This window comes from Nicotiana tabacum, chromosome 11 (genome assembly GCF_000715075.1).
Source record: "Nicotiana tabacum cultivar K326 chromosome 11, ASM71507v2, whole genome shotgun sequence".
NCBI lineage: Eukaryota > Viridiplantae > Streptophyta > Magnoliopsida > Solanales > Solanaceae > Nicotiana > Nicotiana tabacum.
This window is the reverse complement of record NC_134090.1, coordinates 161,226,415-161,248,087: the sequence shown is the minus strand read 5'-3', so window position 1 is coordinate 161,248,087 and position 21,673 is coordinate 161,226,415. Positions and strand designations below refer to the sequence as shown.

The 21,673-nt window shown below is 36.9% G+C and overlaps 1 protein-coding gene across 1 annotated transcript; it reads left to right on the top strand.

Moving 5' to 3' along the window:
- The first annotated feature begins 10,722 nt into the window (after nucleotides 1-10,722).
- Nucleotides 10,723-19,626, top strand: LOC107789421 (E3 ubiquitin-protein ligase UPL5-like). Its single transcript, XM_016611227.2, has 3 exons — nucleotides 10,723-12,700; nucleotides 15,643-16,232; nucleotides 19,130-19,626. Exons 1-3 carry the CDS (start codon nucleotides 10,909-10,911, stop codon nucleotides 19,391-19,393), a joined length of 2,646 nt encoding a protein of 881 aa, XP_016466713.1. The 5' UTR covers nucleotides 10,723-10,908; the 3' UTR covers nucleotides 19,394-19,626.
- Nucleotides 19,627-21,673: the final 2,047 nt, after the last annotated feature.

The following is a 21,673-nucleotide window of genomic DNA, read 5'->3' as shown; positions in this document are numbered from 1 at the left end:
ATAGGTGAGATTTTGATATAGAGGTCGGAATGAAATTCCGAGAGTTGCAGTAGCTTCGTTGTGTCATTTGGGATGTGTGTGCAAAATTTCAGGTCATTCAGACGAGATTTGATAGACTTTTTGATCGAAAACATAATTTAAAAGTTCTTGGAGTTCTTAGGCTTGAATCCTATGTTAAATTGGTGATTTGATGTTGTTGTGAGCGTTCCGAAGTTTTGAACAAGTTTGAACGATGTCATGGGATGTGTTGGTACAATTGGTTTGAAGTTCCGGGAGTTCCGGGTAGGTTCCGGGATGTTTTAGGCCGAAAATCATAGCTGTAGCAGGTCCAGAAGGGTTGCAGGCCTCGAAACTCACCCCCGCGGTCCGCACAAAAAGAAGTGCGGCCGCGGTAGGTGATGTGCGGACCGTACAAAATGTTGTGCGTCCGCGGTGGGGAATGTTTCGTTGGTCCTATTTCGGAAGCTCATATCTTTTGATCTACAAGGAATTTTGAGATGATTTGAAAACAAAAGTTGTAGCCCTTCGTATCTAGTTTTCATAAAGGTGAAGATATCGCAATTTGGACATCTGTAGCGAAGGTTATGGCCAAAATACTAAAGCTTGTCACTGCAGAGGAAAGCCTGTGCGGCCGCGGTCGTTTTTTGCGGACCGCGGTCGATTTTGTGCGGTCCACGGAGGTGGAAAGCTGTGGGATACTCTATAAATACGAGTTTTTGGGTTTTATTTGATATTTTGACCTAGAGAGCTAGGATTTTGGCGATTTTTCGAAGGTTTTTCAAGAAATTCATCGGGGTAAATGATTCTAACTCAGATTTGGCTAGAGTACATGAATCTATCATTGAATTCATCATTTAATTCGTGATTTGGGATGAAATTTGGGAAGAAAATTATTGGAATCTTCCAAAAATATAAAATGATGAGTTGAGGACCAAATGGTACCAGAATTGGATAATTTTCGTATGGTTAGACTCGTGAGAGTATAAGGATTATAGTTTTGTGAATTTTGTCAAATTCCGAGATGTGGGCCCGAGGGTCGGGTTTGACCAATTTCTGGAATTTTATGGTAATTCGATTGTTTTCGCTTGGGCTTTGTTCCCTTAGCATATTATGACGTATTCATTCTGATTTTGGATAGATTCGACGCGCGTGGAGGCCGATTCGAGGGGCAAAGGCGTCGCGAGTTAGTGATTTAGCCGGTTCGAGGTGAGTAATGATTCTAAATGATGCTCTGAGGGTTTGAAACCCCAGATTGCACATCGTAGTGCTATATTGAGGTGAGGCACACGCTTGACGACGAGCGTGGGGTCGTGTACTATTGAGGATTGTGACTTGGTCCGTCCCGATTGATGATTTTTTCACGTATTTGACTGAAACTTATTTGTTATCATCATGATTTAGGCTGATTGTCATATTTGGGCTTCGTACCAACTATTTGAACCCTTCGGGGATTTTTATTACTATTTTCTCACTATTTTGACTTATTAATTAAACTCAGTCGTATTATTTTCCACTATTTTACTACTCAGCCATTTTTACTCCGTTTTTGAGACTTAAATGATGTTTTGGGCTGAGAAATACTGTTTTACTAATGCCCGAGGGGCTTGTGAGTATTTTTGACTGAGTAAGGCCGATGTCCTAGTTGTGAGGAAACACTGATACTGATTTGAGTCCGAGGGCCTGAGATATATACGCCACAAGGTGGCTTGACTGAGATGGCTTGATATTGCGCTTGGGCCGTAAGGGGTCCCTCCCGGAGTCTGCACACCCCTAGTGAGCGCGGGTACCCATTGTGATGTGAGATATAGCCTGAGGGGCTGGTACTGTTCTGAGATATTGCCCGAGGGGCGAACCTTTATGTGTTTATCTTCGTAATTTCCTGTCAATTACCTGTTGATTGTGTATTTGTGCCCAAGTGGTGAACCGTTATGTGTTTATCTTCTTAATTGTCTGTCATTACCTGTTAATTGTGTATTGTGCCTGAGAGGCGGATTCTGTGCTTATTTGCATTCATTGTTTTGCATTCATTTGCATAACTGTTGAAAAGTCATTTTCAAAAGAAATTTGAACTGAGCTAAGATGTTTTTAAGAGATTTCACAGCTTTACTATTTTTCTTAAATAGTTTTATACTGTTTCTATACAACATGTTGATATGCTTTACGTGATTTCTTACCGCTCAGTTGTTATTTACCTTTATTACTCACTGAGTCGGAGTACTCACATTACTCCTTACACCTTGTGTGCAGATTCAGGTATGTTTTGGCTCGTCGGAGGTAGAGTCATCAGAGTTTAGCAAGGTAGTTGCCGGTGTTCGCAGCACTGTTTTTCTCTCCCTTTATTTTATTAGACTGTATTTGTACACTCCAGGCTTTCAGTTGTATTTATAACCTAGTAGATACTCATGACTTGTGACACCCCGGTTAGGGCTGTATCGGGTTGTATTTCCGCTACCTATTGTCGTTAAATCATGCTTAGACTGCTTTTATATTGTTAAACTGTTTTAAAAAGTGAATTGGGTTTAATTGGTTGGCCTTGTCTTCACGAGAGGCGCCATCACGACCGGCTTCGGGGTTAGGGTCGTGACAAAATTAGAGTTCAAATTCTAGAAGCGTAAAAAAGTAATTTTATTTTCGGTTGCCTAAGTCTTGATTGGCGAAATTACTTGGTACATGTGTTGATAAAAAAATATCTAATACTCAATAAATTAGTTGAGATGCATACAAATTAATTCGAACAAAATCATTAAAAACAACATATACTTTATCTATGTAAGTTGAAGCTTATGGTTCCTATGAGTGTATAGTCGTCTTTATTAGGAAGCGGTTTACCCCAAACGTTCCTAGGCGCTAGAGGCAAAGTGAGGATTTGAAATTTATGGTCTTGAACCTTTTTTTTTGGCTTAAAATGGTTCTGAACTTGTTATTTAACCCATAGCTTGTTTTGTTATAGCATTCGCAATAAAACAATTATACATATTTAATGAATATTCTAATATAATTTTATGATATAAGTAAAAGTTACTGGGTTTGTGAACCCATTAGCAATACTCTCCCTCTGTCCCTGTCGGGCGCGAATATGAATTTTATCAAACACCCGGAGGGGGGAAAAAGGCTCGTGTTAAAAGGGAATTAAGGATATGTGTCGTGCTTTATTCCTCTTTTTTCTTTTTTCTTTTTGTGGTTCATTTATCAAGTGTGAGCTTTTTCCTCCTTCAAAAAGTAATACTTTAGTTTGTGTTGTTGTACGTCGGTAGAAAGTTTCAAACTCACACGCTATGTGAAGTGTGAACAAGTCAACAGCCTTTAGAGGTTTTTTTTTCCTCCAAAATAAAGACTTCTTGGCTTTAATATTTTAAGTATAAAACCTGACTCGCTAATACGCAGCACTGAATTTACCTTTTTAGCGGCTTGTACACATTCTCTTCTGTAAAAAGGAATATTTAATTCAATGAAATTACGTGATGGTCAAGATATTGCAAATCCAGAATTAGTCGTATCAGATTTTGTTACAAAAATTGATGCAGTAACTTAATGAACAAGAAACTGAATGTGAATAATCACTAATTAAAAACCAAATCTTGTTATAAATATATTATATTATGGATGTTTATTTAGTACTTCGTTGTAAATAAGCTTCCTGAAGAAACTTATCCATATGAGACTCCACCGTAAATATGTTTATCTATTTAAGTACTCTATTAGAAATAAGCTTCCTGAAGAAGCTTACCACTTCGTTACCCGGTTATGGATAAATTACCCCCGGTAGAAGATTATTTATACCGGGTATAATAAGCTTATCCTTTCAGTACCCAGTTATGGATAAACATTACCCTCGGAAAAAGATTATCCATACCGGGTATAATAAGCTTATCCTTTCAGTACCCAGTTATGGATAAATATTATCCTCGGTAGAAGATTATTCATATCGGGTATAATAAGCTTATCTTTTCAGTACCTAGTTATGGATAAATATTACCCCCGGTAGAAGATTATCCATATCAGGTATAATAAGCTTATCCTTTCAGTACACCGTTATGGATAAACATTGCTCTCAGTAGAAAATTATCCATATTTGGTATAGTAGCAGCTTACACAACAGCTTCCTTTCTTCTATAAATAGAAGAGATTTCAGTTCATTATGTACATCAGTTTGAATTCGAATAATATATCAGTTTCTCTCTATACTTGTCTTTACTTTATAGTCTTTATTTTATAACACGTTATCAGCACGAGACTCTGCCATCTTGAGCAAATATTTTGAAAGTATCTGAGGTAAGAACTTTCTTTTCCTAAATAATGTCAAATCTTTCTAAACTTGAACTTGTAGCCCTGGATATATCAGGCAAAAGCTACATGTCTTGGGTGCTTGATGCTGAAATTCATCTTGATGCGATGGGTCTGGCAGACACCATCAAAGACAAAAATCAGGCATCAAACCAAGACCGTGCCAAAACAATGATATTCCTACGTTATCACCTTGATGAGGACCTGAAAATGGAATATCTTACTGTTAAAGATCCAGTCATACTGTGGAATAATTTGAAAGATAGATATGACCACCTGAAGATGGTCGTTCTTTCACATGCACGATATGATTGGACTCATCTAAGGCTACAAGATTTTAAATCTATCAGTGAGTATAATTCTGCTATGTTCAGAATTATTTCCCAATTGAAGTTATGTGGTGATAATATTACTAATCATGATATGTTGGAGAAAACTTTCACCACTTTTCATGCCTCGAATATGCTCCTGCAGCAACAATATCGAGAGATGGAGATTTAAAAAGTATTCTGAACTTATCTCACATCTTCTTATAGCCGAGCAACATAATGGGTTATTAATGAAAAATCATGAAAGCCGACCTACTGGTTCTTGTCCATTCCCTAAAGTGAATGAGACGAACTTCCACCAGGCTAAACGTGGAAAAGGTCGTGGCCCCAGTCGTGGTCATGGTCGTGGTCGGGAAAGAAACTCTAATCATGGTAATAATAATGCACCAAAGAACACTCCTCACCACCAACAGTGGAAAAGGAAGGAACAAAAGCATGAAGCGGTGCAAGCACCAAATGCAGAAAATGCATGCTATAGATGTGGAGAAAAAAGTCACTAGTCACGTATCTGTCGTACGCCAAAGCACCTGGTTGAGCTTTATCAAGCCTCCCTAAATAAGACAGAGAAAAATGCTGAAGCAAATTTTATTTCTGAAGATAATTTAGACTTCATGCATTTGGATGTAACTGATTACCTTGCACTCCCAGAAGGAGAAACAAGTCATGTAATCGGTGGTGAATCTATAGAAATGTAAATATTTTAATTTTGTTGTTTGTAATAGATAGTATGGTTATGTAATTGTTGTACATAAAGAAAAAATTATGATTTGATAATGATGTTTACTATAATATATCTTATTTATGTCATTTTGAAGAATATGGATAATATTATTAGATCAACTTAAACTCTAGCAGAGTTTGCAAGAAATATACAACCACCAGAAGTAGTTATATTTCATATATCTCATTGTAATTATATTTTGTTAACCACCAGAAGTGGTATATGTCTATGATCACCAGAAGTGATAATTTAGGCTTTCTATGGTTACAATTGAAGATAAGCTACATAAATATTCTCTATATTAAATGCACGCCTCGATTTGCTCCTGAAGTAGTAAATATTTTAAAAGAGATTGAGGCATCACAATTTGATGTGATTAATGCGCATTCAGATAATTATGTTCGATTTCCTGAAGGATGAGAACTTTGGATAATATTAATCCATTCCCTGAAGTGAATGTGACAATATTAATAAATCGGGTAAATATGAACGCACTCTTGATGTGAATATATCACAATTCACCTTCAGAAGAGGTAATATAATTGAGAGAATATATACTCAATATTTTGTATTTTAAATTTTGCTCCTGAAGAAGTAACACAATTGAAATTGCCTCCTGAAGTAGGAAAATATTATGAAGAAGAGTTTTTTTGTGCTTAAACAATTGTTTTACATTGTTTATTTGATTGTGATTTTCTCTCATGATACCAGAAGTGTATGAGAAATATTTGATAGTACAAAATGTATCAACAACTCCTGAAGAGCTAACTGTTTGCCTAAAGGATACATGACACCAGTAGTGCCCGATAAAATATTAGACTGTGGATAATAAATGAAGGTTCTCAAAGAGCTTATATACAAATATGTCATTCATATTATATGATTATGGTCAAAACATATGATGTAGTAAACCTGAAGTTTACTAATACAAATGGCTATCATATTGAGACTACAAATGATTGGAAAATTGATAATCTTCATGTTTCCACAATCATAGGGGGAAAAATAATATGTATGTGAGAAGTTACCCGTCTTATTCTTTAATTTGTATTATATCATGTATCACAGTAAATCAGAAGTTTACTAAAGCAAAAATTTATGCCATAGTAAACCAGAAGTTTACTAAGAGATAGCACATGACATGATAAACTTGAAGTTTTTATTTGCCATTTTTAAATGAGCTATTTGAGAATTCAGATAAGCATATACAAAAGAACTAGAAGATTCTTCAGGAATTCTCATGTGTTGCTTGCTCTCATAATGAATTGATTATACCAGCTAAAGTTGGGACTAAGACCCCTGATTCTGAAATATATAAAAGGTGAATATGGGCTCGTTCACCTATCATGTGAACCACTTATAAGTGCATATATGAGATGGTTACATGTGTAATTATTGTCAACCTGCAGTTTGGCATTTGGAATTGCTTTTCTTGATTAAGAGCATAATTTTCAGATTATGAAATCAAGACAGTTCATCTTGATAATGCTGGTTTATATCCAAGCTGGTTTAGCATTGAATACCTCATATTAATGGCTAAATCATTGCTTATGAGAACAAAGCTTCATGTGTTGGTCTAAGATTTTCTAAATTGCATATAGCAGCACTTGTATGCATCAGATCAATAATATATGATAAGTCCTCCCTTCACAATTGGTTTAGGATCGGAAACCAAATATTTTTACTATCTTTTGTTGTGTGGTATATGATTAATTTCTCTACCATAATACACAAAGATATGTTTCCCAAAGATGATTGGGGATATATGTTAGTTTTTCTAACATTTGGGGGATGGAATAAACAGTTGAAAAATATGCTATATGAATCGAATTATCATTAATATGATCCTCACTTAGAAGATAATTCAAGTCGAATGTCAGAAGCATTTGCTGATCCAAAATTAAATATCATATTTCAGCTACAAATGCTCCTATTAAAATTAAAGTTCCTGAAGGATAAAGTTTATTGTACGCATGAAACGTGGTAGATCAATCGGTTCTAAAGGTAACAATCCTTGAAAAATAGTAGGAGCTAATGATCAAAATGATCATAATGAGGAGGAAATAAGCTCTAGAAGAGCCCACGACATAACATTTCATGAAACTCCCGAAAAAGTTCAGGTACCCGGAAATAAAGAAAGTGATGAGGTCTCCACAAGTTATGTCTCTTCGAAACTGACACAAAATGACCGTCGACAATATATTTGATACAATATAGTGCACAATATTATAAAAGATTGTGAGGATCGGACCAGCAGTCCAGACACTTGAAGATGTCATTCCATTTAGATACAAGTCTTAACCTATATGACTTATTTGGCTAAATCTATATGAAGATCCTTGAAGGATTGAAAATGCCCGAAGCATATAATTCAAAGTCTTGAGAAATGTAATCGATCAAATTCTAAAGATCTTTGTACGGTTTAAAGTAATCTGTGCGCGTGTGGTATAATCGTCTCAGTAAATATTTGCTGAAAGAAAGTTACATAAATTATGTTATTTGTCCATGTATTTTTATAAAGAAAATGTCATCAAAATTTGTTACACTTGCTGTTTATGTTGGGGACATAAATCTTATTGGAACTCCGGAAGAGCTCCAAGAGGGTCTTAAAAATACTTTTACATGGACAAAGTGTACCCATTAAGTACACCAATGAATATTCAATCACTTGAAGTGAATAAGGATCCGTTCCAACATCTAGAAGAGGATGAGGAGCTCCTTGGTCCTGAAATACTCTATCTCGGTGTAGATGGTGCACTTATTTATCTTGCTAATGCTAACAAAAGTGGTGCAGATCGTATTGGTAATGCAGATGCAGGTTATTTATCCGATACCATAAAGCTCGATTTCAAACCAGCAAGCAGGGAGTGCATATGATTGAGATCAATGATTCATTCGAGAAACATGTGGGTTGGAATGTGATAAAAGACCCACAATATTATACGGAGATAGTGTTTCATGCATAGCCCTATTAAAGGGAGGATTTATAAAAGGAGATAGAACGAAGCACATTTCACCAAAATTATTCTACACACACGATCTTCAGAAAAATGGTGACATTGGTGTGCAACAAATCCGTTCAAGTGATAATCCAGCAAATTTATTCACTAAATCTTTACCAACTTCAACTTTTGAGAAGATGGTATACAAGATTGGAATGCGGAGACTCAAATATTTGAAACAAGGTTTTCATCAGGGGGAGTAAAATACGCGATGCTCTATTTTTCCCTTACTAAGATTTTTTCCCATGGGGTTTTCCTTATAAGGTTTTTAATGAGGCACCTAGTAATGCGTATTACTAAATATGTGACTCTTTTTCCTTCACTAGGATTTTTTTCCACGTGGTTTTTCCTAGTAAGGTTTTAATGAGGCACATTATCTTTTAATGAACATCAAAGGGGGAGTGTTATAAATATATTATATTATGGATGTTCATTTAGTACTCCGTTGTAAATAAGCTTCCTGAAGAAGCTTATCCATATGGGACTCCACCGTAAATATGTTTATCTATTTAAGTACTCTATTGGAAATAAGCTTCCTGAAGAAGCTTATCACTTCGATACCCGGTTATGGATAAACATTACCCCCGGTAGAAGATTATTCATACCGGGTATAATAAGTTTATCCTTTCAGTACCCAGTTATGAATAAACATTACCCCGGTAGAAGATTATCCATACCGGGTATAATAAACTTATCCTTTCAGTACCCAGTTATGGATAAATATTATCCCTGGTAGAAGATTATCCATACCGGGTATAATAAGCTTATCCTTTCAGTACCCAGTTATGGATAAACATTACTCTCGGTAGAAGATTATCCATATCGGGTATAATAAGCTTATCCTTTCATTACTCCGTTATGGATAAACATTGCTCTCAGTAGAAGATTATCCATATCTGGTATAGTAGCAGCTTACACAACAACTTCCTTTCTTCTATAAATAGAAGAGATTTCAGTTCATTATGTACATCAGTTTGAATTCGAATAATATATCAGTTTCTCTCTATACTTGTCTTTACTTTATAGTCTTTATTTTATAACAAATCTCGAATTTTTGCACAACTTATACAATAAAATTATAAAACCTAAATATACATATTATTATAATCTTTAAACTCATAAATTTAAATTTTGAGAAATCTTGTTTCTTCTTATATGTAATTTCAAAATAGCTCAATCGTCCAAAAATAAGAGACAATTGCACTTCTAGTCCCCTAGCTATTGGTATAATTTGAATTTAGCCTTTGTGATGTATGATTAAGCAAATATAACCTTTAATTATTTACGTGTGTGTTTTGGTCCCTTCCTGATAGACAACATGTTATACTCACACTACTTTTTGAGTAATCTAACCTTCAGATATGAAGCAGAGGCACAAATTTACACAACACATTGATAATTAATTGATTTATATAATTCGTTATATTTATGAAGATTCACGTGCCAAAAGATAAGAAAAATGCACACTCAATTAGTTGAAGGTTGAATATACTTAACCAGATATTCTTTAAATTAATTCAACCAAAAAAAAAAAACAGATATCAGAAGACTAATTTATATTTTCAATAATTTAGAAATAAAAAGCATAAGTTTTCAAAAAAAAAAGAGAGAGAGAGAGACTATTACTACTTGATAAGTCAAACATTTTTGTTTGACTGTGATTATTATTTTAAATAATAATCATGGATCATAGTAATTTATGCAGATTCTCCATATGTATAAATTTATTTTAAAATAAAAATAAAAATGGATTTATACTGAAAGTCAGACATGTAGATCACAAATAATTCAAAGGTAAATAGTTATTTATATTCGGAGATTACACAAAATCAAACAATTTAATTGTAACAATTAGAACTTAAAGTAAAAGTACATATCACTTATCCATAGTTAAACGATAAATGGGTGTATGAAAGACACTTATTTTATATTCATCGAATACGAATAAATTTTTATTTTATTACCAATTCTTTTATTTTGTCTTTAGTTTATAAAAGGGTCCCGAATTAAATAACGTAAAATTATTTTCGTATAATTTATAAGTCACATATTCGAATCGTAAAATCAGTCACTAATATTTGTATTAAGGTAAATTGTCTATGTCACACTCGCAAGAGTATGATTTTTTCTTGTTTTTGCGTGAATGCGAGCACCAAATGACCCTTTTTACTAATAAAATAATAATTCACCCTTCTTCTTGTCCGTCTTTTTTTCTTCTTCTAATATAATAAAGAAGATATTTATGTGCATGGATATGTTCTCCTCTTTAGAATAAACTATAAAGTATTAGTAGTAACTGAAAAAGCATGTAGCTCGCAGGAAACCTATTTTCGTCATTTCACACTACTTAGCGTAAACAAAACCTTCATTTCTTTCCCAATTTCATCACTCTCCACTTTCACGACCTTTTCACAGACAGAGTCTTATATAACTCTTTCTCTCTCTTCATGTTGTTTTTCTTCTTCTCCAATTTCTTGTTTGAATTTTGATTGAAGAAAAAAAAACAAAGGGTTTTGGTGATGGGGTTTTAATTCCATGGACTCATGTGTACCGTAAAACCCCCCGACTTCCAATGACGTCTAACGCCGGCGCCGTTAACAACCCCAAACGGAAGCTCGACGATTATGCCTCTGACGACTTAGTACCACCACCCTCCGCCGTCAGAATGAGAAAAGACCAACTTGCCCCTTCCTCCTTCACCGATGATTCCCGTCCACGTCATCACTCTCCGTCTTCATCCTCGACGCCTTCATCTTCATCGTCATCATCGATGATGCCATCGTCGCTGGCGTCATCCTCGGGCCGTCTTCAGTTCTTCGTCCGGTTATTATCCGGCGGCAACACTTTGGTGCTTCAAACCGAGTCAACTGACTCAGTGAAATCAGTTCACGAGAAAATTCAATTCATAACGGGAATACCGATAATCGAGCAGCGATTAATCTACAGGGGGAAACAGTTACAGTGGGAGCAAACGTTAGCCGAATGCGAGGTCCAAAACGACGCTGGATTACAACTCGTCGGCCGAATGCGGAGCACGGGACATCCGCAGGCGTGGCAGCTGATCAACGACTTAGTTTCTCAAATTTTCGACCTCTGCAAAGGCCAAAACCCTAGGCCTTCGAGTCGTATAAAGACGAGGCTCACGGAGTTTCTCACGATGACGCCACGTAACGATGCTGAACAAGCCGCCGAACACCTCCAGATTTTCCTCTCCTCGTGTGCTCCCGCAGCTCTCGTAATGCTTTATATGTCTCAAGCGAAGGTAAACAAAGATACTGCTGATGAATCGATTCGTCAGTTTGTTAATTCGAGTAAGAGTGTTTTGCCTAAACCTATATATATGCAATGTGCGCCTATAGTGTTAGAATTTTGTAAGTTGTTAAGTGGAGCTGCTGGTGTTGATGATTCGTTGTATGGCCTTTGTCGGAGTAGTTTAGGGGGTATAGTAGAGTCCATTGGCATATCGAGGTGGGAGAGTAATGGCAAGGATGTGATAGCATTGGGAGATATTTTCCCGTTCGTCCGCGAGCTAGGGGTTAAGTTATCACGTGCTTTGGATCCGAGTATGGAATCATTGAACGCTTTTATGGGCCCGTCTTTGAGTGATGTGCGTGATTTTACTGCGTTTATGCGTCCTGTCAGGAATGTGATAGGGGATCATGTAGCTATATGCAGTCCCATTGCTTTCCCGTTGCAGGAGGAATGCGGCACCAGTGAAGAGGGAAGCAAAAGATATGGAATGCCGTATTACAGAGAGCAGATTAAATGTTTGCATGATATTTACTTTGATTTGCTGGAAAAACTGGAGCTGTGTTTGAAGAAAATGGAAGAACTTTTTGTTGGGAAAGAGAAAGGAGAAGGTGAGCCCTTCGCACTTGGGTGGTCCCAGTATCTTGCAATTCTGAAGGAGATAAATGGTATTTCAAAGCTTTTTAAGGGCTCGGAGGACGAATTTTGGAAAAAAATGAGGCAAAGAAGGGTTTCGTTGTGTTTTCTGATTGTTAAATTTGCTAAAAGATCTGAAGATCATCGGTGGATACTGGAGCACAAGGAAGTAACTAATTTTGAGGCGAGGAGGCATTTGGCCAAGATGATGCTTCCAGAAGTGAAGGACGAGTACGAGGAGCTTCATGAGATGCTCATTGACCGCTCACAGTTGCTATCAGAATCTTTTGAGTACATTGCACATGCAGATCCTGAGTCACTTCGTGGTGGCTTGTTTATGGAATTCAAGAATGAAGAAGCTACGGGGCCTGGCGTCTTAAGGGAGTGGTTTTTCTTGGTATGTCAAGCAATCTTCAACCCTCAAAATGCTCTGTTTGTTGCTTGTCCAAATGACCGTAGAAGGTTTTTTCCAAATCCAGGTAAGCTTTTCTTACCTTTGTTATTATTTCTTTGGCATTTTGTTTTGTATGAACTCGCAATTTTAAACCTTTTGTTAGTATTTGCACTTCAAAGTTTTATATGCTGAACATGCAATAAAATTTCAGACTTTGTTGACGTGACATGGTGGATACTTTATTTGTATTTGACATCGCTATCCTCAGCTCTAGTGGATTGAATGAATTGAATTTGCATTCCAGATGACAACCGAAAAATAGAAAAAAAACAGATTTCTTCACTTGTTTCATTTGGTCATTTGGTGTAAGCGAACCGCCATAGTTGATTTAGTCCTTTGTATATAAAAACTAACTGCCTCCGACACATCTTGATTCAGATTCTTCTCTTATTGCAAACCTGTCTCCTCTAGTTTCAAGGGCTATTAAGTATTCGCTTTACTCTTAATCATCATCTCATCGTATCTTTTTGAGTTATTAATATTTGTTCTTACCCCTTTGTACGTTTGTATAGTCCTTGTCCTCTATTCCCATCCTTGAGCCTATACGTGAAGCTTCTCAGCCAGGTTGGCAATACGCTGTAAATGAGAAGATGTTTGCTTTATACTCTAATGGTACTCGAGAGTTGTTTCTCTACCCCTAGTGAAAATATTATTGGTTGTTTTAATGGTGTTCACAATAATAGTTGGTCCAAATGCTTGGATTTATTTGCTTAAGGTACATTTGCTGTACTTTGATTTTTGAACTTGAGTGGTATGTTTTCTCGGGGCTAAGATTACTTTGATCAATCTCATATTGTTTATGCATTCCGTTTTTCATTGGGCTCTTCATTGGTTGGACATCAAGCATGCATTTTTTCATGAAATCTTTAGGATGAAGTATCCCTGGAGCAACTACCGGGTTTTGTTGCTCAGTGGGAATCTATGGTTTTGTATACAAGTTTTGTCAATCACTATATGGACTGAACCAGTCTATTCGAGTATGGTTTTGTATGTTTAGCACAATTATGCAAAAGTAACACAACTCATCTCTTTATTTTTCTGCTCAATTGGTACCCTGCTCGGAATCCGTGTATTTGCTTTGGTAATTTATATTGATGATATAGTTATGGCATGCAATAGTATTAATCAAGAGGTTAATGTAAAGTTGAAACATCTCTATCAGCACTTTTAGTCTAAGAACCTTGATAGATATTAGATTGTGATAGTTCTTAGACGTTGAAGTGTCCCAATTCAGGTTGCACATTATTATTTCTCAGTGGAAGTATACTTTTGACGTTCTTGGGGAGGAGGAATCACATTTTGTTGACCTTAAACCATAAGGGACAAAAAGATATTGTAGGACTATTAATCAGACTATGGTCCAAGTGTTAAGCGCCCATTAGGGTCATTTACCTTTTCAATGAAATGTTAAGCCCCATTAGGGTCATTTACCTTTTCAATGAAATGTTAAGCTTCTACTAGGTCAGAAGAGCTTCGAGATCCCAGGAAATATAGGTAATTGTACTTTTTAAATTAAATTTACTTACCTCGTCAAATTTTAAAAAATGATTGTTTGATAAGGTGAACCATCTCCAAACACTCAATGTGATATTGCCTTTTTGGTGGGTATTATAAGTAAGGTTTTTATCTTCATATGATGTTCCTTCGGACGCAATGGCATCCTTCAATATGTGAAATATACTCTAGGATAGAAGGCTTCAACAAAAGATTGACACGGTCACATTTGTATAGACATTCAGTTGGGATGTTGTGTTTTGGTTAGAAATTTGGTGTCTTTGAAGAAAAAGAAATAAAATATGGTTGTTAGCTCTAGCCTCCAGGATAGAGCAGAATATCGAGCCATGGTGGTGACTACTTGTGAAGTTATATGGATCAAACAACTCTTGTGAGAACTAAAATTTGGAAATACTAGTTAGATGAAACTTGACAAGAGGGGTTGCTCTGATGGTAAGCAACCTCCACTTCCAACCAAGAGGTTGTGAGTTCGAGTCTCCCCAAGAGCAAGGTGGGAAGTTCTTGGAGGGAAGGATGTCGGGGTCTATTTGGAAACAGTCTCTCTACCTCAGGTAGGGGTAAGGTCTGCGTACACACTACCCTCCCCAGACCCCACTAAGTGGGATTATACTGGGTTGTTGTTGTTAGTTAGATGAAACTTGTGTGATAATCTAGTTGCACTCTATATTGCATCAAGTTTGACGTTCCATGAAAGGAAAAAACACATAGAAATCTATTGTCTTTTTGTTGGAGAAGAGATTCATCGGGGACATTTTTATTAAATTTGTAACACCAAATGAACGTCTTGTAAGAATATCCACCAAGTCCTTCGTCAGTCCACAAATTACTTATATATGTAAGGAGTTAGGTAGATACTATATGAAGGTAACAATTTGAATGGGAGTGTTAGACGCCCCCAAGGCTTTGGTATAGTGGTTAGAGCGCAACGCGTGATATGTTGATTGGACGCACATCACGAGTTTGAACCCTACTGCAGACAAAGCCTGCTAGTTAAGTGGATTAGGATAGAGATGTGGGCACATTATCCCCAGAGTTCGAACCGAGCACCACTGGCCTCGGCGATTTCTCGGTTATCAAAAAAAAAAAAGACAGTCTGACAGTCAATAAATGACAATTTTTAGCTTTCTCACACGAAGTTGGAAATTCGTGTGAGATGACCATACTGATCCTTAGCCAGAAAACTTTTGTGTGAGATGACCATACTGATCCTTATTTTGGGTTGCACTGCATATGGAGTACTTCCAAGGCATAGTATCATTTTTTTTCTGTTCAAGATGTGTGGTTAGACAAGCTGAATATTTTAGTTAATAGTGAGTGTTTCCATCTACTTGGATGAACCTGCAGTGCATTTAATAGCTATGTTCTGTTTGGAGCAATGTTTTTATTTTGCAAGACAATAGTAATGCTCTTGTTATTGGGACCTTATCTTCTTACTACATATTTTTATTGCAGCGTCTAAGGTGGACCCTTTGCACCTTGAGTATTTTAGCTTCTCTGGCAGGGTAATTGCTTTGGCCTTAATGCATAAAATACAAGTTGGTGTTGTCTTTGATCGCGTGTTCTTTTTACAATTGTCGGGCAAGAATATTTCATTAGATGACATAAGGGATGCAGATCCATACTTGTATAGCAGCTGCAAGCAGATATTGGAGATGGATCCAGAGATGGTGGATCAAGATACTCTTGCTTTGACATTTGTTCGTGAAGTTGAAGAGTTAGGATCCAGGAAGGTTGTCGAGCTTTGCCCCAATGGGAGAAGTACTATGGTGACTAGTAAAAACAGGGAGCAGTATGTTGAGCTTCTTATTCAGCATCGCTTTGTCACATCCATTGCTGAGCAGGTAGCTCATTTTGCTCAAGGTTTTGCGGACATTATAACTACCTTAAGGCTCCAGAAATCCTTTTTCCAGAGCTTAGATCTTGAAGATCTTGACTGGATGCTCCATGGGAGCGAAACTGCTGTTTCTGTGGAAGACTGGAAAGCACATACTGATTACAATGGTTACAAAGAAAGTGATCCTCAAATATCTTGGTTTTGGAAGGTATTTGTTCCTTTTTTTTGATTCATATATTTCTGTTATTGAAGACTTCATTCCTTTTTTCATGTTCTTCTTTGTTCTGTTAATATTCAGTGCAGAAGCTTGATTCTTTACAAGGGTATCGTTCCAGGCAAAACCTATATTTTCTTCTATCTTTTCTCTTTTTCCCTTATTTATTTATTGGAGGAGGGAGGGTTTTCATGTTAATTTTCTTTTCCAAAAAAGTCTACCTTCCTAATAGTAAATGTCTTTTTTTGTGTGGAGAGATTCTGAATCCAACGGACACTGTTGAAGGAGAAACCTTAAGGAAGAGTCCGTTTCACCTGTATGCCTATTTATATCGCTATATTTTTTCTCTTGAAACTGCAGCTGTTCATATTTGCTTTAGTTATTACTTTATTGTTAAGGTAAGTTACAGGGACACCCTTGCTAGACCGCTTAAGTTACAGATACCTAAGGTCTTTGTGAAATTAAGTGGCACCCTTTCTTTTTTGATAAAGTGACACCCTTGTTAGACCCTTCAATTAACAAGTGAGCAAATGAATTTGTTATGACCTGTGTGTCCTTTGTGCTTTATGAAGAAGAAATTATAGGCTAGGAAATAGAGAAAGAAAGACCTAACCTCGAAACAAATTAGTCTGTCTTAAAACTTAAAATACTATCCAAAAAGTGATGATTACCTATGTACCCAGATAAACTTAATTTTCAAGGTGCAAATCTTTGAGTTAATATAGAGAATACAAGCTGTAATATGACATGTTAGGTACTTCCATTAATTTCTTTTTTCTTTTTCCCTTTTAATTTAAGGTCAGGTCAAAAGAAAAAAGCAGTTTTAGTTTCTAGAAGGGTATTGTCGGCGTAAATTCACGTTTTCGTGTAAAATCAACAGCTTTTAGCTCATTTTTGAATTTTTGACATAGAGGTGTGTGTAGCAAAACTAAAAGCTTAGTGGTTTTCCTGTAATTTTAATATTAAGGGAGAGATATATCCAATTTGGGCAATCTAGAGGGGTTGTTCTCGGTATTTACATGATAAAGTATGGTTAGGTTATGATTTCTAAGCACTACGGTATTCCCTATCTTGATACCCTTTTTTTGTGCTTTGATGCTGGAGTATGAGAAGGTAGTGGAAAAAGAAGGAACAATTCCATACATAGTTGTTGTTGATCCTTATTATCAACTGGAAATTTCCTTTTCGAAAGAACTTTGTTGATGCATTTTCTTAGATTTCCATTCCTCGAGCTTAAGATGCTTTCAACTGGAACCCTGGGTCCGTTTTGTTGGTTTGAATTTTGAGTTTGCAATAAGCTAACCCATGCAAGAGAGTGCAAGTGACAATATTTTGCTCATTGCAACATTTACTTTACCTTTTGCTTTGCCTTACACAACACCCCCCCCCCCTCCCGTGAAGGGAATGGTAACAGAAGATTCATATAGCAGCCCGGTCTAGTTTGGAGTTAATAATCTTCCTTAACTCTTGTGGAGACTGTAACTGGTTGGAGGTGCTGACGAAAGTTTTAAAGGTCCTTGTGTTTCTTACTCTGTTTTTAAGATTTTTTTTAGTCTTAAGGGCGTTATCTTCTTTTGGAGAATGAGGATATTGTCTTCTTCTTTTTCCTTTTTTGGTTGGGTAGGGGCCAGGGGGGTTGGAAGTTGAAACTCCTGAAGGACTTTATATTTCTATAGCCTGAAGTGAATGAAGGGTTACAGAAGATTCATATAGCCAACTGGACTAGTATGGGGTTAATATTCTTCTGTGGCTCATGTAGAGAGTGATTGGAGATGCCAAAGAAGGTTTTGAATGGCTAGTCTACTTGAGAGAGCTGTCGATCACCACTATACCAACAAGAGGTGGACAACGGGACTAGATATGATTAATATACTTGGCAAAATAAAATAAAATAAAATAAAATATACATATACTTGACAAAGTTTCTAAACAACAGATGATACTTCGAAGAGAAGAAAAAGGAGCAAAATTCATGAAAAGAATTAATCGAATTGGCCAGTGTTGAAAGGAAGTCTTCTTTTAGAGGAAAAAGAAAAGAGAAGTCTTCAACTCTTCTGTGATCACTCAACGCTTGGATAGATAGAAGAGAGAAGCAATTACTTTATAGAATTGGTTATCTTTTTCTTTTTTCTTGAAGGTCAGGGGTGACCAAATAGAGGCTAATTTTAGGCTATGGGGAGTTGCTGCCCTTGGCTCACACATTTATCCACATTCTTAGGTGGACTAAGAATCAAGAATGAAGCCATTGGTTTCTGTGAAGAGCATCTTGCAGGTTAAAAAAATACTTTGAATCTGGGTGTAGCAATTTATCTGCAAATTAACTATAAAAAGGTTCGTTCAGTTGTGCTGTTTGGAGAAGTTTGCAGTCCTTTTGATCTTCTATAGTCATCTATGGAGATTTTATTCCACCTCATCTCTCATTCTACGTAACTTAAGAAAGGATCTCTCGGTTGAGAGCTGCAAAGTGGTGTTTGAGTAGAATGCTAAACAAGTTGAACAATGCCAAAAGATAAGTCTTCTTTGTCCTGCTTCAACAAATCTAAAGTTTGAGCATACCCATGCCATTTAGAGCTACCCTTCTTTTGCATTTAGTAGTCTTGTGTCTTTGCATTTCACTTGTGTGAATGTTATTGAGGCAATAAGCTGCGCGAAGATCCACTTGTATGTGTCTCTCAGTGCTTGGATTAATGCAATTTTTATGTAGAAGACAGAGTTGGACAAAGCAAACGAACAGGTATCTGGTGGTCTCTGGATATAAGTCCTGGATTACCTAGTTGTTCCTAAGGTGGACTTTGGAACTTGTTGTTACCACTTAGTATTATGAGGATGAACCTTGGTTTATGAGATCTGATTCAAACCAATTTAAAGTTTGTTTTCTTTTGTTCCTGCAGATTGTTGGTTGCATGTCTGCCGAGCAGAGAAAGGTTCTCCTCTTCTTTTGGACTTCAATAAAGTATCTTCCAGTAGAGGGTTTCGGTGGTTTGGCTTCTAGGCTTTACATCTACAAAACCAGAGAGTCTTATGATCGCCTGCCTTCGTCACACACATGTTTCTACCGTCTATGCTTTCCTCCTTATCCATCCATGGATGTCATGCAAGACCGACTTCGCATTATCACCCAGGAGCATGTTGGTTGCAGCTTTGGTACGTGGTGACATCTGTGATCTTCTGGGACCTGAAATCAACTGCACATAAGATATGTAATCAGCTTGTACATATGTATAGGATATGCTCCCATTTGGAACTTGACTGTGGTAAGGTTTTTTTGTCTGGTTTAAATGGCGGAAGGTTGTAGTTCTAGCCCCCACCCCCAACAACCAATTTAACTTTTATACAGGTATAGTATCTGTTAATAAAGTAAGCAAGAAGGGTCAAGTTTTTCTTTTAATTTCTAATTCTATTTCTTCCTTTTTTACTTCTTAGGCCTGGCCTCTGTTTCAGTTTCTTTCCTCACTCCTTTCAACTCACGTGAGGGTGTTTATATTGTAAATATTAGAGCTTTCAAATTTTTGTCATGCTAAAAAGAGCATGCCTTTGGAGCTGGTATTTTAGTGTTCACCTTTTAGTTAGGCAGCAAATGTACCATTTGTATTGAGTACAATATTTCTGATAGTTACAGACTTGCAAGCTGGGATTTGTTCGGCATCTCACTTCTGTTATGGTTGAAATCGTCAACTTGTTTTTGATATGTCAGACACCCTCTGACTCAGTGTCGTTCTTTCTGCCCCTCATTCGGGAAATTTGTATAACAACAGCAATAATATACCCAGTGTAATTTCACACAAGTGGTATCTGGGAAGGGTAGTGTGTAAGCTTACTTTATCCCTATCAGGTAGAAAAGTTGTTTTCGAAAGATTTATGGCTCAACGAGAACAAAAATATGGCAGTCTAAAGGAAATACGGTAGCGAAGTAGACATGAGCAGAGAAGATTTAAAAATAATAGGCTAAAAAGACGAGAACAATATTAGAATAACCGATGAAGAAAGGTAAAATGTTCGACTATCCACTACCCTAATTCTAGACCTTCACGCCTTTATATAAAGAGCTATTTCTTCGGTAAGCTGAAGATCAGCCATATCTTGTCTAATTTTCTTTTTTCAATACTTTTTAGGCCTACCTCTGCCTCTTCTTAGACCCGTCATGGCCAATCTCTCACACTTCCTCACTGGGACATTTGTGTTTCATCTTTTCATGTGTCCAAACCATCTCAACCTTGTTTTCCGCATTTTGTCTACCATGGAGGCCACTTTCATCTTATTCCGAAAATCCTCATTCCTAACTTATCCTTACTAGCATGCCCATATGTCTATCTCAACATCCTCATTTCCGTTACTTTTAGCTTCTGGACATGAGAGTTTTTGACTGACCAACACTCCGCCCCATACAACATGGTCGGTCTAACAACCACTATATTGAACTTATCCTCAAGTCTTAGTGGCACATTTTTATCGCATAAGACATCAGATACCTCCATTTCATCCACCCCGTCCAATGCGATGTGTGACATCCTCGTCAATCCATTACCTTGGACTACTGATCCAAGATACTTGAAACTCCCTCTCTTAGGAATTACTTGTGTATTAAGCCTCACTTCCACGTCTCATGCGTTGCCTCACTGAACTTGCATTCCAAGTATTTCATTTTGGTCTTACTCAACTTGAAACCTTTAAAATTTACATTTCGGTCTGTCTTTAAACATCTAGCCTAGCATTAACTCCACCTCTCGTCTCGTCAATCAAAACTATATTATTTGCAAATAACATGCAACATGATACTTCCCCTTGAATGTGTCGCATTAACTTTTCCATCACTGCAAATAAGAACGGGCTAAGAGCTGGTCGCTAGTACAATCCCATCACGACTTGAAAGTGTCTAGGGTATCCTCCAACTGTCCTAACTTGGGTCTTAACTCCATCATACATGTGTTGGATCGCTCTATCTATGCAACAGGTATACCTCTAGCCTCCAAACATCTCCATAGAAATCTTCTTTGGGCCTTTGTTGTATGCCAATGAACACCATATGCAAGTCTCTCTTCCTCTCCCTATATTGCTCCACCAATCGCCTTACAAGGTTTATAGCTTTTGTAGTCAATCGTCCTGGCATGAATCCGAACTGGTTCTCAGAAATAGACATACTCCTCCTCACCCTCGTCTCCACCATCCTCTCCCATACTTTCATAGTGTGGCTTAACAACTTGATACCCCTATAGTTGTTACAATTTTGAATATCACGTTTGTTCTTATACAACGAAATGATTGTACTCCACTTTCATTCTTCAGGCATACTTGCCATCCCAAAAATAACATTAAACAACCTCGTTAGCTATTACAAACCCGCCCTTTTGAAAAATTTGTGAAGAATGGCAATACCTTTTAGTGAAAACGAGCACTCCATGTTCCACAAGAATAGTATGATAGATGAAAATACTATC

Bases quoted from the DNA above. Each gene is read 5' to 3' on its own strand.
- LOC107789421 (XM_016611227.2), top strand. From the start codon at position 10,909: ATGACGTCTAACGCCGGCGCCGTTAACAACCCCAAACGGAAGCTCGAC. The intron at 12,701-15,642 runs GTAAGCTTTTCT...TTTTTATTGCAG, and splicing joins AAGGTTTTTTCCAAATCCAG to CGTCTAAGGTGGACCCTTTG. The intron at 16,233-19,129 runs GTATTTGTTCCT...TTGTTCCTGCAG, and splicing joins AAATATCTTGGTTTTGGAAG to ATTGTTGGTTGCATGTCTGC.